The sequence below is a fragment of the Tachypleus tridentatus genome, chromosome 9 (assembly GCF_004210375.1).
Source record: "Tachypleus tridentatus isolate NWPU-2018 chromosome 9, ASM421037v1, whole genome shotgun sequence".
Lineage (NCBI taxonomy): Eukaryota > Metazoa > Arthropoda > Merostomata > Xiphosura > Limulidae > Tachypleus > Tachypleus tridentatus.
In genome coordinates, this window is record NC_134833.1 from 51,826,981 (window position 1) to 51,843,426 (window position 16,446).

At 32.7% G+C, this 16,446-nt stretch overlaps 1 protein-coding gene across 1 annotated transcript in view; it reads right to left on the reverse strand.

Annotated features, from left to right (window-relative positions):
• LOC143225248 (cell adhesion molecule Dscam1-like) overlaps nt 1-16,446 on the reverse strand; it is a 234,562-nt gene that overhangs the window by 170,229 nt on the left and 47,887 nt on the right. The window contains exon 2 of the mRNA XM_076454314.1: nt 7,568-7,907. Coding sequence (XP_076310429.1) covers nt 7,568-7,631 — 64 coding nt within the window. The 5' untranslated portion in view covers nt 7,632-7,907. The remainder of the gene's footprint in view (nt 1-7,567; nt 7,908-16,446) is intronic.

The following is a 16,446-nucleotide window of genomic DNA, read 5'->3' on the forward strand; positions in this document are numbered from 1 at the left end:
GGGTTTTAGTAAGAAATAATAAAATAATTATAATGAAACCGTATAATAGAAATGGCAGAGTTGATTTACACGTATGTTTTGGAAGAAAATAGTAAAACAAAAATAAAACGGTCTTTAATCTCTAGGTGATTAAAACATTTTAGTTATGTCAAAGTTTCACCATTTTGGCTTCTTCAGGGTTAGTAGAACAAGAACGGAGGACATTAAATTTCGAAATCGAAAATATTTTTAATGATAAACGCCATTCATACATAGAATATTTTTGTTAAATGGAAAACAAATGATAAAAACATTAAATAAACAGAGATATTATTAAAATTAACTAAAGCAAGAATATCTTAATAGAAATACCTTATACAGTCACCCAGGTATTTTACGAGTGCCAAAAGTACATGAAGAAAACCTAATTAATGTTTAGGTGGTTAGGGGGCTCGACTCAGAATCTGAGAGTCGCAGGTTAGAATCCTTTTCCCACCAAAGATTCTTGCCCTTTTAGCCATGGGGGCGTTATATTGTCACGGTCAATCCTACTATTCATAGGTGAAAACGTTGACGGTGGCTGGTGATGACTAGTTGCCTTCCCTTTAATCTTACACTACTAAATTAGGGACGGCTAGCGCAGATAGCCCTCGTGCAGCTTTGCGCGACATTCCAAAAACAAACTGTTAGTAAATTAAACTACGCTTGTGCAATGTGCAAAGGTTAAAAAAATTAAGCATTTTCATAAAAATAAGCTTTTATTAAAAATATGACGTATTAGTTTTATTAACAATAACAATGTTGATCTCATCATACACAGTTTTTCATTAACTTCATCTTTCTGATCATAACACTTGCTAATTATAAACTCTTCACCCTTTAAATCTCTGATGGTAGCCAATACAGATCAAACATCTTGACTACCATTTTTGACATTTTTAATCCTAATATGTTACAACTAATTCCTTATATAACGAGCCACTCCACCCCTTTTTTTGTAAAAGTAATTTCTAATCAGAAATCTCAAAATAATTCCTTTTTCTATGCTTTTAAAACTTAATTTGGTTTCCAAATATATCACAAACTTCCATTTCAAATTAAATTCGAAACCATTCGTTTTGTTTCTAATGCTTGTAACATTAAAGTAACACCAACTAAGCCTATTCTCTGAATTTCCCATTTCCAAACTCCTCTTTGCACTTTGCACTATCCTATCAGTTTGTAGATTTTCAAACTTCCTTATATTTATGCAAGTTTAGTTTAATATAATGAGAGTTCTCTAAACCTCCTATAACCAAATATGTTCGTAAGTAGTGCCATCTATAATAAATAATTTAATATTCTACTTAAACTGTTCCCACAGGGCCAACCAACTGGCCTATTGCTCTAAACATATCCCCGATAAACTTCACCTTTGGATCTTTTTAATTAATTTATTTTGCATCTAGCCAGAGGGATAACTCTCTAAAGAACTTCACATCTATTTATATTCGTAACAGAGCTATTTGTACTTTTTAAACAGTCGTTCTGGTTTAAACTTCCAACATCATTCATTTCTAGATGGATACAAAAAGAATATTACAACTAACTCATCTGTGAACACGTTTTATAATTTCTTCGTTTTTGGGTCAACACCGAGGTCTGGATAAAAGAAAAAGTGAAATGACAAACTAACAGTGCTGACACCAGAAATAAACAGCATTATAACACCAACTTTTAATTTTGTATTTAATTAGACATCAACGTTTCATTTTACACCTTCTTTAGAAGCGTTTGCTAAAACGCAAACGAAAACTGACAGTATAAAGCTTCAAAAGGTTTTAAATAATAAATTATATTCGAATCTATGACGTGCATTTGTACAGTGTGCTTTATACATATTATATAGTAAAGTTTATTGTAGAAAGAAAAATATAAATGACCAGATCCATCCGTAAAAGGCCAACTTTCAAAATCTCAGTACACTACCCTACAATATAATACAGTCAGATGTCTTACAAAAAAGCGTTTATAATCTAAAGATGAGTGTCTCGTTTTCAATGTTGTTTACCATACGTATATAGGAGAAACCAAAAGAATCCTATACCCGAAAATAGGAGAACACACTGACGTTCTTTATAAACAATAACATGAAAGAATGGCAGTTGTAGATCATTTTGTAACTAATTCTGGACACGTTTGAAATCACCGTTTTCTGTAAAAATCCTCATTAAAGCCACCAAGTACAGTGAAAAGGTACAAAGGAAAACGCTCATAATTTTAATTATTTTCTATTTATTCTACCTTTTCATTATTTCACTCTGTTACCTAGATAAATCTTTTATTTATTATATGTAGGAGTTATGTAGAATTATAAATGGAATTTTCATGCGTTAAAATATTTTCATGGCAATATTTCGGCTCTGTTAACAGAGTCTTTATCAAGCAACAATGAGGTAAGAAGGTTCGTTTGTTCACGTTAAGCAGAAAACGACACAATGAACTATCTGTGCTCTGCCCACCACGTGTATCAAACCAGGATTTTAGCGTTTAAGTCTGCAAAAATACCGCCATTTCACTGGAGGTCGAGAGGTAAGAGGGCTGGAAGCTCGCAACAGAAGCATTTTAACGTTGACAAACGTCCATTTATAACTATACATATTAATTTACCGATGTTATGAGTCTTAAAGAAAAGGTAGTAGTTAGTTATTTCAACAATTTTCTTTCAACAATAATATAAACTACTTAATATGTGAAGAACACGCTGTAGAAATACATATCATATACTACTTAATATGTGAAGAACACGCTGTAGAAATACATATCATATACTACTTAATATGTGAAGAACACGCTGTAGAAATACATATCATATACTACTCAATATGTGAAGAACACGCTGTAGAAATACGTATCATATACTACTTAATATGTGAAGAACACGCTGTAGAAATACATATCATATACTACTCAATATGTGAAGAACACGCTGTAGAAATACATATCAGAGTCGAATAGAAGTTTAAACCATTTGAAGTTTTGTACTATCAGTTTCGGTTTGTTTTATCTCGTGAAGAAGCTGTAAACGGAACGTCAAGTGTTCAATTAAAATAAAAACAACACTTTTATAAATTTATAAATTTGTTTATTTCTAGTATTAATAAGTCTTGTATATACCTATATGTATTACATAAATTAAACTAACAGTATGTTTATTAAAGAAATAAAACAACTTGTTTAGATAAAATAAAGCAAAATGCTCTTAAAAGATTAACATTTTTTACCACGTTTATAATTTCAGTTTTCTAAATTACATACATGTACATTGACTATCGTAAGTCTTTTAAAGATTATATTCACTAAGCTAATAACATTTTAAACCCAACTTGCTACTATTGCCTAAGAGCGCCTTCGAGCATTTAAAGGTAAAGAATGACTTATTTAAAGGACTTTTGAAACATTGATGGATAGGCAGTTGCTATTAATCACAAATGAAAGCACACGGGAACATTTCAACAAGCACCTTTCACATCCTTTATAAGACACCTGTTAAATACACTAGCAATACTGAACTGTCTTGTTCTATTACTATACGGAATTGTCTTGTCTTGTTATTATACTGAACTGTCTTGTTCTATTACTATACGGAATTGTCTTGTTCTATTACTATACGGAATTGTCTTGTTCTATTACTATACGGAATTGTCTTGTCTTGTTATTATGCTGAACTGTCTTGTTCTATTACTATACGGAATTGTCTTGTCTTGTTATTATACTGAACTGTCTTGTTCTATTACTATACGGAATTGTCTTGTCTTGTTATTATACTGAACTGTCTTGTTCTATTACTATACGGAATTGTCTTGTCTTGTTATTATACTGAACTGTCTTGTTATTATACTGAACTGTCTTGTTCTATTACTATACGGAATTGTCTTGTCTTGTTATTATACTGAACTGTCTTGTTCTATTACTATACGGAATTGTCTTGTCTTGTTATTATACTGAATTGTCTTGTGTAGTTATTATGTCTCTTTGACAACTTCAGTTACACAACAATATTACACTACGTTTACTTGAACAAACTTGAACTAATGAAAAAATTTCCTGCTCAGTAACATATTAGACATATTGTTTGGACATCTGAATAAGTTATTATATGGCTTATTTCCGAAAGTAATTCATATTTCTTAATGTGAAAATTTTATTAGAAATGTTTCAGATGAAAAATATCGCGTACATCCAGCTATTATATCTAATTCGTGTTTTTGAAATAATTTTTATTATACACAAACTAATCGTAAGCAACATTTATGTGCGAATAGGTTGTTAATTAATTAAAAAAATAGAGTTTTGCACAATACTTTGAATATTTACATCAAGGATAAGATAAGAAGGAAGCCACAGAAATGGTGCTTCAGGCTATTTATTACATGAATCTTATATGAGATATAAACTCGATGTAAGGTTTACCCATTTACATGAGAGTTGTGACTCAGTCTAGTCGTCACAACGTATTTAATTACTTCAGATATCTTACGTTTTTTTTGAAAGTATGAATCCCGAAACATGAAATATAACATTCGTCGTAGAAAGAGACAAAGGATCTGTATCTCTCAGTAGACAGGTTTATCAAAATTCCGTTAACGTAAACTAGTTGTAGAGCGATGGTAGTGGGTTTGAGAAGGGCTAAGGCCGTAGGTTTAATTTTTACGGGGACTTTAGTGATATGCTTGTTTTTTGTGTGTATTTTTTTCGAGTGGCTTATCCTCATGTATGACCATATTACATAATAGTTCCCTCATTTCTGGGTTAGGTATCATTACGGAAGCGTCAGAGAGTGTATAAACTGCTAAGGTATAATATATTGGAAGGGTGAGCAAGCGGGCGTTGTGAAGGATAGTGGGGGACGATGAAGAGATTGAATGATCCTGGAAATCAGGCAGAAAAATATATTTTTCTTGTAGGTTCTACGGATTAAAGTAATAAACAAACAGCATCAGTTGAAGCAGTACCCAGGTGGGTTAAGGTGTGCGACTCGTAATCCGAGGGTCCCGGGTTCGTATCCCAGTCGCACCAAACATGCTCGCCTTTTCAGTCGTGGGGGCATTATAATGTGACGGTCAATCTCACTATTCGTTGGTAAAAGAGTAGCCCAAGAGTTGGCGGTGGGTGGTGATGACCAGCTGCCTTCCCTTTAGTCTCACACTTCTAAATTAGGGACGGCTAGCGCAGATAGCCCTCGAGTAACTTTGCGCTAAATTCAAAAACAAACAAAGAAATTTGTAGCATTTAAATTTTTAAAATTTGATCTTAAATTATAAATTAATTTTTTAAAATTTAAATATCCGTAATTTTATTTTAATATTAATTTATTATTTTAATAATAAGGACAAATCAATATTCTTTACACTTAAGTAATATACAAAAATTGATAAAACAAATTATTCTTTAACACTTCTCTTTAGTGAAGTAACATATATATATATATATATATATATATATATATATATATATATGAACTGTTAATTTAACACTTAGTGCTTAGCAATATATTATTAAGCATTTTAATCAGTAGGTGAGGTTTTATTTGCTAGAGAACTTTATTTTTTTCAAACGACTTTCTCGTTTTTCCTCCAAAATTTCAGCTCAAAAGAAACTTGTGAATAGTTTGTGATATCAGATGGATTATTGTTTGTTTGTTTTGGAATTTCGCACAAAGCTACTCGAGGGCTATCTGTGCTGGCCGTCCCTAATTTAGCAGTGTAAGACTAGAGGGAAGGCAGCTAGTCATCACCACCCACCGCCAACTCTTGGGCTACTCTTTTACCAACGAATAGTGGGATTGACCGTCACATTATACGCCCCCACCGCTGGAAGGGCGAGCAAGTTTAGCGCGACGCGGGCTCGAACCCGCGACCCTCGGCTTACGAGTCGCACGCCTTACGCGCTTGGCCAAGCCAGGCCCAGACAGATTAGAATTCGGTTCATCAAATCTGAAATCCTGAGCTCCAGAAATAGAAAGTTAACACACTTGCCATTTTGACAACAATTCTTTTTGTTTACTACCTCTGTGAAATCTTGTTCTGTGTTTGTGTTCTTCTCTTGTGTGTTTGAGATCTATTATGTGGTTCTTTGGCTTTTTCTTGATTGCTGCTAGATTCATAAGTGTTGCTTTCCTCATTGTTATTGCTTAATGAGTTTTTATCTAACGTTGGTTTGCTTTATTGACTGTCTTTGTTCTATCTGTGCTTTAAAGTCTGTTTAACATGTTCACATGTTACTGTTTTATGTTCGTTCTGTGCTAAGACTAATGCTGGGCTTACCTGTTTCATTGTCTGAAGAAGTTCTTCGATTACAAAATGTTGTCATGAATTTCGCGCTAAGTTGCTCGAGAGTTATCTGTGTAATAATTTTGAACTGACAGAGTATAGGAAGGACACCTACCGCCACAACTGAAAAGGCGAGTATGTTTAAGGACTGGATTAGAACTCGCAACTCTTAGATTACGAGTCGAGTGGCTCTAATCATCAGGCCATGCTAGACCTACAACATTAAAATATTCAAGATGATTTCACAACACAAGAATACCATAGAAGAAATACAATATTGGCTTTTGTCTTTGTGTCTTATAATACAAAAGATGTTAATATTAAACCTGGAAATGACTAATGATAAATAGCGAAACTGTTTATGATTTATAAATCGCACACGACTGTGTAGTTTTCGTGAAGTACGTGAAAGTGTTTGCTTTTTTAATTTCGCGTAAAGCTACTCGAGGACTATCCGCGCTAGCCGTCCCTAATTTAGTAGTGTAAGACTAGAGGGAAGGCAATTAATCATCACCACCCACCGCCAACTCTTGGGCTGCTCTTTCACTAACGAAATCACTAACGAATGGTGGGATTTACCGTCACATTATGACGCCCCCACAGCTTAAAAGGCGAGCATGTTTGGTGCAACCGGGATTCGAATCCGTGACCCTCAGATTACGAGTCGAATGCCTTAACCCACCTGGCTATTCTGGGTCACGTAAAAGTGAACTAAACTTTTCACTTTTTTAGCCAATTGATTGGTGAAATGTATCTGAAATTTATATAAATGACATTATAAGTAATTTCTGTGAAGAATGATGTTTATAAGAGATTATACTGAGTTAATTAAAGAAATACAAATAAAATAGATGGTATAAGGAAGAGACAGCCTGTTTTATGAGTAAAAACTAAAGAAATGTGATTAATTTAAATAAAAATTGTGTCATAACTGAATTGTAATATCTTATTGTAGAACCTTTTCTAAAAAAATGTTTTGATATAAAATATCTCAATTTCTTATGCAAACCAAGAAAAGTAGGTTATCTTTAACATGAAAAAAATAGTAGAATCGACAGCAAACTTTGTACGAATAAATGAAAAATTAATAATTAGCACATTGAAGTATCTTGTGTGTATTTTCATGATGAACTATTTTTATACTGAAATGACATCAAAGAATCGTGACGGATTTTCAACGTTTTTCGGGCTGTCATAAATATCGAGAAGTTTCATGGCAGTTTAGTACAAAAAAAGAAAAGAAAGAAACTTCGGTTCAAAATTAAATTAGGTTTTACCTTGAAGAAATATTAGCAATACCCAGAAAAGAGAAGACGCTTCATTAAACATCGTACAACACATGATTCAACATAGGAAGTGATTATCTTTCTCAGCTGGAGGGCAGTGTAGCCTTGGTGTCAAGTCGCTGGAATGTGCGTGTTGTATTTCTTCCACCTCGAATGATCAGATACCACAATTCAGGTGGCCGGAACTATATTCCACATACGTGAAGTTTTCTTACAGTCTCCGCCGTTTCCATGGAAACGTATCATTCCAGGCGACAGCGTAAGGAGGAGAAATAATGTCAAGCCAGATCACGTGATTTTAAAGCCGATGACGTCTTTCTTCTCCTGTTTTCTGCATTAGAAAACATTTTTTTTTTATAATTAAATGCAAAAGAAAATCTTACAGCCCGATATCTCTAATCACTCTAAATCATAGCTATTAATACTTCAAGCGCAGTCTTTATAGAAAGTAATTATTTTTGATAAAACACTTTTTGAAAAAGAAAATTTACAAATCAGTATTACATTTCTATTTCGCAATTCTTCCAAATAATATATTGACATAAACTTTGCAGTAATTTGTCCGAACAAAATAATATTCAGTATCTAATATCAGATAGAATATAATCATTATAATTTTTCGAGAGCATTTGAGATAATAAAAAATATGAAACTGTTTAAGGTATTACTTGAAACACACATCTTTAGTCCAACTGTTAAGGTATTGTAGAAATGTTTTGATAATTAATAAGTTATTAATAATACTTTCGTACAAAACAATTAAGCAATAATAGCTCAAGGATACTTTCGAAATTATTGTTTATTAAACGAATACATCGAAATTAAGATAAGATTTCCAGCCACATATCAATTCAGTTCATCATCAGTGCTTTCAGAAAAGTTGTTTTTTTTAACAACAATGTATTGTACGGAATTAACTTTTCATTATTGGGCCTATCTTATTGTTGTACTAAAGTACAGTAACTTATTAAACAATATTCAAAGCTAGAGATTGTATTAGAAACATTTTAGCCACTTTAACATTAATAGTAAGTCCTCTTCAGTGTTCAAGCGATGCCGCCATAGCTAGGGGTATGGGGAGAGGGGGCGATACTATCAATAGCTCCAACATGTGTCGTCACCTAAGATGACTCTGTTATAGTTCCAACCCTTGAAATACCCATCAACCGATGGTGAATGTTTAAACTTAATTAAAACGATGTAACTTTAACAGAAATAATATATTTCAAAGTAATGACTTGAACATAAACTTTATGCCAAATTTTAAAAATTACAACAAAGCTTCCTCATAAACAACATTTACAGTTTAATTTCCATCAACCAACAAATAAAGATTTTTAGGTGATTTCACCCTTGTAAACCTTACATCTGAGAGACCATGAGAAAAGCGTGGTTGTTTGAGAACCCACACGAAACATTCAAGGTGTTTATGGTGCAGAGTCTCTCAGTGAAAGAAAATCTCGAAGGTGATTTCAGAAGTTCACATCAGGTGACCACAGCTTAAGTGATGTGTCACGTTCAGGTCATCCTGTTGACTATAACGATGACTTGCTGCTGGCTGCACTTGATGAAGATTGTGCTGTAACAGTTGAAGAACTAGCACAGAAACTTAATTCAACCCATTCAACAGTTCACTATCATCTGCAATAGCTTGAAAAGGTGTCAAAACTTGGAAAATGGTTTCCCCATGAGTTGACAGAAGCCAACCTTAAAGTAAGAGTGGACATTTGCACTTCTCTGCACTCTCGTGAACGTAACTCACCTTTTTTCGACAGGTTAGTGACTGGAGATTAGAAATGGATATTTTATAAAAATGTTAAGTGCCTAAGACAGTGGCTCAGTGCAGGTAAACTGGTTAAAGTACAGACGAAAATGGACCTCCATTCTAGGAAGGTTTTGTTAAATGTTTGGTGGGATATTGTTGCTTGAGTTGCTGCCACTCAATGTAACGATTACATTAGACTTCTATTGTCAATAGTTAAAGCACTTAAGTATTACACTGAAAGAAAAGAGGTCTCCTTTGATCAATCGTAAAGGTGTTGTGTTACACCAGGATAATGGACAGGCCCATACAGCAAGGATCACATCTGCAAAGATTAAAGAGCTAGACTGGGAAAACTTCCACATCCTTCTTATTCTCCAGACTTTGCATCATCTGATTATCATTTATTCCGAAGTTTGCAGAACTATCATAATGGGAAAGGGCTTATAATACATGAAGATATCAAACTATCCTCTCTACATTCTTTTCCTTCAAACCCCAAGAATTTTATAGAAGTGGCATTCAGAAGCTTGTGAATCGTTGGCAGGAAGTAATTAATAATAATGGACCATACATTATTGATTAAATAACATTAAAAGCGTTTAAAATTCCTTCTATGTGTTTGAACTAAAATCGGATATTAATTAAGGGATGACTTGATATATACAATAAATGAATGACTTTCTGTTTATCTGTCAATTTTCTATATAGTCATTGACCACCTTCAAACACACATAATTCTTGTGAAAGTATGGAATATATACCTTCTTTTAATGTTCTGTAATACACTTGTTGTTTCACTTTCACAAATCACTTGTATTACAAACCACAATCGTCCTAAAGCTACATATAATAAACGAACGACTTACTGATTGCTAATATTTAAAATACTACAACTTTCAGACTGGCTCCTATCACGAAACACATATACAAATTTTAACACGCTCATTCTGTTATAAGTGCATAAAACTAATGAAGCTCTATTTGATGTCAATAAAACACACATACAGGCAGTTATTATGATAACAAGTGGTCAGTTGTAAAGTTTTCTTCTACAGCACCTGGTAGATATTGATATCACCAACATACAATTTTAACATGTGTGAGTCTTTAAAGACTGTCTTGGTTAAAAATATATACTAAGTTATAAAAATCATTAGAGTTGTCCACTTTTGATACTGTTTAATCTTACTTCAAATACATACAATCTGGATACAAACTTTTGAGAATTACAAAGGTCACCAAAGGTCACACGCATACACACACATAGAATGCACAAATCCACAACAGAAATACTTGTGTCATTATCGTATACACTTCAAAATAACCTATAAAGAGAGGATAGTCACAGTCTAAAGTGTTTCATTGTCAAGGCCACTGGTCATCTTGTTAACGAAAATATACACATTTAGAAAAAAAATTTAGATTAGAATGGCCAAGTTTATTTCACAATAACTGGCTAGCTAGTCCAAGGACCGTAAATTATAAACCAAGTGATTAAGGTTTTTTGATAACATTAATTATGCAAATTAGTGTTTGTCATATATTATTTTACCAACTACGACTACACGACGACTATCTGCATCAGCTATCCCTAATTTTGAATTGAGATACTAGATGGAAAGCAGCTAAGCAAAAGAATCTACTGTCAATTTTTTGACAGATCCAATAAAAGGTTAGGATTTGACCATCATTTATATAAACATACTCATTATCTTAAAGCGTGAAGCGCAAATTTGCGATAACAGGATGTGAACCATGAACTCTCGGATTTAATGTCTGGAACGCTAAGAAATAGTACATGCCCAGCAGACTTAGGTGAAAAGTAGGTTAATTATATTCAATAGTCAGATGTCGAAGTTATTACATGCCTTTTTATATTTAGTTGTTGTTTTATCTGAAAGAATCATTGAGAGATTTAATTGTATTGGCTTGTTTGAAATTAAACGCAAAGCTACCAAATGGGCTATCTGTGCTCAGCCCAACTCTGGTATCGTAACCTGGTTTTTAGCGTTGTAAGTCCGCAGACATATCTTTGTGTCACCGGGGGCAACTCTGTCAGAACACGATGAAAATGTTTCATCCAAATACTTCATCATAATTTATATAAATTTTCTCAGAAAGTAACGTCGTCTTCCACATTTTAATAAATAATAATTCTAATTATAAATTAATTTATGAATAATTTAACTATTCAAAGGATATAGAATGCAATACATAAAATATAATAATGACTGACTAGAAAAAATCAATGATGTTTTGCATGCTTCCTTCCTCTAAAGTTAAAATTATATTACTTATTTTAAGCCTCTTTTATATCATAGTTGCATACTATTTATTTAAAAAAAAACACAACAACACACACACACACACACAACGCATAATAGATTTGTTTTCTTAAATCGGAACATGCTCTTTTTCTTGGAAATTACTGTTTATAAATATATGTAAAGATAGCTATATTCAGTTTTAAATTCACACCTTGAGTGCGTGAAGGATTAAAAACACATTTCCAACAAGTCTTGTTATCAATTTTTACATAGAATGTTTTCACTCCTTCAGTGGCTTAACGTGAATCTATGGACTCACACCACTAAAAACCGTGATGCGATAACGGTCCATTTTATTAATTTGTACTTAATAACATAACGTAAAAACAAACTAGCTAACAAACTTCTGCAACACGTAAATCATAATAAAATCTGATCAGCTCCCCGCTAGCACAGCTATGGATTTACAACGCTACAAATAAGAGTTCGACCCCCATTGGTGGGTTTAGCTGATAGCGCGACGTGGCTTTGCTATAAGAAAAAACACACACACAAAATCTGCTAAATTATTTATGTATTTTCATAAATCTAAAGAAATTAAATCCAACTAGTAAATCAGCTGATCCTGAAATTTTATATGAGTGATCTGAGAAGCAAAGAAGTAGGAAAATAGATCAATATTACATTAAACTTTATACGATAGAATAAATTATTTTCATGAAATAGTATTATAAAAACTTATAATACTATTGGATGCTTACACTGACTATTTTTTTTCTGAAACTGTAAGTTCACAAAATCTGTCGCTTGTGTGTTGATTTTCATGTATTTAATATACTATTACTTTCTTTCAAGTAACTTAATAAGTCACTAAGACAATACTTATGGTGACCAAATTTTTTGAAACGTATTTTCCTGGAAAATTTTATATAGATTAATTTTCATATTGTTTATCTGAAATAATGTCAATCAGCGATGACGAGAAACCCACTTGTTGAGAAATTTATATGTAAAAACGGCTCGTTTGGGCTGAGAAAACACTTTTACATAGAAGAGCGAACAACGTTTCGACCTTCTTCGGTCATCGTCAGGTTCACAAAGAAAGAGGTAACTGACCGGAAGCTGACCACATGTTTGAAAGGGGTTGTGTAACTGTGTGTCGAAATGTAGAGGGCGGTATCAGATATTTGAATATATAATTTTATTTATTTTATTAATATAGGTATAAAAGCGTTCCTTTATATTGGTTTAGTTTGGGTTTAAGTTGTTGTATAAGTAAGGCTTCTTTAATTTTGCGTTTGTTTATGTTTGTTTCTTTATTTAGTATTTGAGTGTTTTCTATGGTTATGTTGTGTTTATTTGACTTGCAGTGTTCGAAAACGTGTGAAGGTGACTTTTTATGTTCTTTGAATCTGAATTCCATTTTTCTTCTTGTTTCTCCAATATAGAAGTCGTGGCAGTTATCACATTGTATTTTATAAATAATGTTGGTGTGGTGTTTGTCAGTGTAGTTTTTACATAGTATAGACCTCAGTTTTGTGCCGGGTTTTTGAATAAATTTGGTATTAATTGGAATGTCATATTTTGTTACTAATTTTTGCCAAATGTTGGTTATTTGTTTGCTGATGTCAGGAATATATGGTATACAGCAGTATATGGTTTCGTGTTTTTTTGATTCGTGAGCTGTATTTACTTTAGTTGGTTGATTTTGCTTTCTGTCTAGGTGTGTGCGTATAATGTTTTCTACGGTTTGTGGAGGAAACTTATTGATGTTGGTGAAGTATTGTTTTATTTTGTCTAATTCATCGTTAATTTTATCTGGTGAGCATAGTTTTATGGCTGTGTTTATTTGGTTTCTTAGTATGTTGAGTTTTTGTTTTGTATTCAAAAACCCGGCACAAAACTGAGGTCTATACTATGTAAAAACTACACTGACAAACACCACACCAACATTATTTATAAAATACAATGTGATAACTGCCACGACTTCTATATTGGAGAAACAAGTAGAAAAATGGAAACCAGATTCAAAGAACATAAAAAGTCACCTTCACACGTTTTCGAACACTGCAAGTCAAATAAACACAACATAACCATAGAAAACACTCAAATACTAAATAAAGAAACAAACATAAACAAACGCAAAATTAAAGAAGCCTTACTTATACAACAACTTAAACCCAAAATAAACCAATATAAAGGAACGCTTTTATACCTATATTAATAAAATAAATAAAATTATATATTCAAATATCTGATACCGCCCTCTACATTTCGACATACAGTTACACAACCCCTTTCAAACATGTGGTCAGCTTCCGGTCAGTTACCTCTTTCTTTGTGAACCTGACGATGACCGAAGAAGGTCGAAACGTTGTTCGCTCTTCTATGTAAAAGTGTTTTCTCAGCCCAAACGAGCCGTTTTTACATATAAATGTCAATCAGCACCATGCGTCATAACAATTTTATGTTGACGTACTTTAAATTAAATTGTTCTGTTTGTTTGTTCGAATGTTTATTAAACACAAAAAAATCTAAACCATTATCAAATGTTAATGTTTTGCGTTTGCTTTTCTCAATTTTTTCGCAACTATTGCTATTCGTATATAACACCAAATTAAATGTCGGCTTATCTACTAATAGTTTACAAGTTTCTTTGCGTTTAGTTCCTCGCTAATATAGCGGTAAATCTACAGATTTGCAACGCTACGATCAGGCGTTCAACTACCCTCAGTGGACTCCGCCGATAGACTGATGTGGCTTTGCTGTAAGAAAACACATATGCACTCTTTGCGTTTGTTATTTCTAGGTGGATAATTATCTGTAGTTTCTGGCCTGTTCCAACGGAATCAGCTACTAAATAAAGCGTTGCTTACGAAACGTTACAAAACAAGAGTAAAACGCATGATGCTTGAACCATTTATAATTAAGTTATTCCTGTATAATGGGTTCTCAGGAATAAAGTGGACATTTTCAGTTTTCTAGTCAGAACACTTCAGAGTAGTTCCAGGTATATCGATAAAATAAACGCAGAACCAGAGCCTGCAAGTTTCTAATGTAATGAATTATAATATTTTTGTAGGGCAACAAAAGCTGATAATGTAAAAACTTCAGGACAGCGTTGTTACGAATACAATGACGACATTGTTTGTTCACTACTGTTAACGCAGTTTTTAAACTTTCCCGTGCCACAAAATACTTCGATTCGTTCCATTTCAGTAAGATGTCAAGGAATATCTAATAAGTTGGAAATTAAAAATGTATGAGATTGGTGGAATCAGTTTTACTTATAGTCTTATTTTCGTATCAATAAGTAATGATTCTTAAAACGTTATTAGTTATCCAGTATTTATAATAATTGTTTTATTTAAAACACAACAATAACGGTTACGGATGACAGGGATCGAATCATAGAAGTAACGACAACTGGTTTAGTCACTAATCTTCTCGTGATCATGGCGATTATTTTTATTTAGTAGCTGAACTTGGAGTCCTGCCAATGTCTATCGTTTGTAGAAACCACCCAAATCCACTCACCAATAAGAAGCAACAAAACATACTGAACCGATCAACAACTCTTTCTTTATAACAACAATGAGTGCATAAAAAAATCACACAAAAATACACAGTTGTAACAACATTGAGTACTTAAAAATATAATACAAATAATACACAGTTATTATGGTGTGAACTGCTTTTATAAGCTTGCGAAGTATAATTATAATCGTCTATGCCATAATAACTAGTGTCGGCAACAAATGATATGGCAAACAGTGTAGTTGGAACATTATAAATTCTTCAAGGTCTAGATAAACAACGCAGTTTTTAGAAATATACTAAGGTCTTATTACAAAAATGATTATCGAAATACACAGTTTAACTAATACACAGAGTAACTAATGCAATATCAACTTTTTCTGAAGGGTGTATTCAAATAAGATTTTGAAATACAGTTTGATTAAATATTCGAACCAACTAAATCCACTGTAGATCCAATATTTTTATGGCATCTAGTAAATCTTTTGATGCATATAAATGAATTACAATACCCCAATTAAGTTTTAATTTCAAAAAATAAACTTAATAATATACAGCCAATTTAGTGGGCACATGAAATCTTATATTTGTACCAACTGTCATTTTGACTGCTATAAATATGACCGCACACGAGCCCATAATATACATTTTGGGGTTGCTTGATCTTTTACCAGATAAAATCATTTAAAAGGTAAATATAGAAAAGTTTATGGTCGTATTGAGTCATAGTATAATTGTATCACGTTTCAAGTCAATCCATTGAGAAATGGAAGAATGGTAGTTGATTGAAAAGTGTTTGGAAGAAGAGACAACACAGGAACAGCATTTCTCTCTGCTGAGACATAATTGACTGTTTTTATGCAGAATGAAAGAGCAGTTAGAATACAGGACAAAAGAGAATAAATGTGTGTGTAAGGATGTTTGAGAGCAAACCACCACAAAGGGCCATATACTGTGTCTATCGAGGTGAATCGAACCCGGAAATTTTTCAATGTAATTTCTAACCTTAAAACTGGCCTACTGGAAGACAGAAGATTCGCGCAAGATCAAGTAAAGATATAAATGCATAGTAATAACGTATTCGTTTGGCTGTGACAGAAGTATTTGCACAGAATTGATCATTCTCTTAAGGGTATAAGCTATTGTATTGAAATTCATAATTTCTAAGGTTCCCTTAACGTACGGACAAAGTTGCTATTCCATTCTTCTGATAATATAATTCTAAATATACATTTTTTTCTAAAAGTATATTAATAAAGTAAATTATAGTTTTACTCTGAAAGATTGAATAACAACTGATA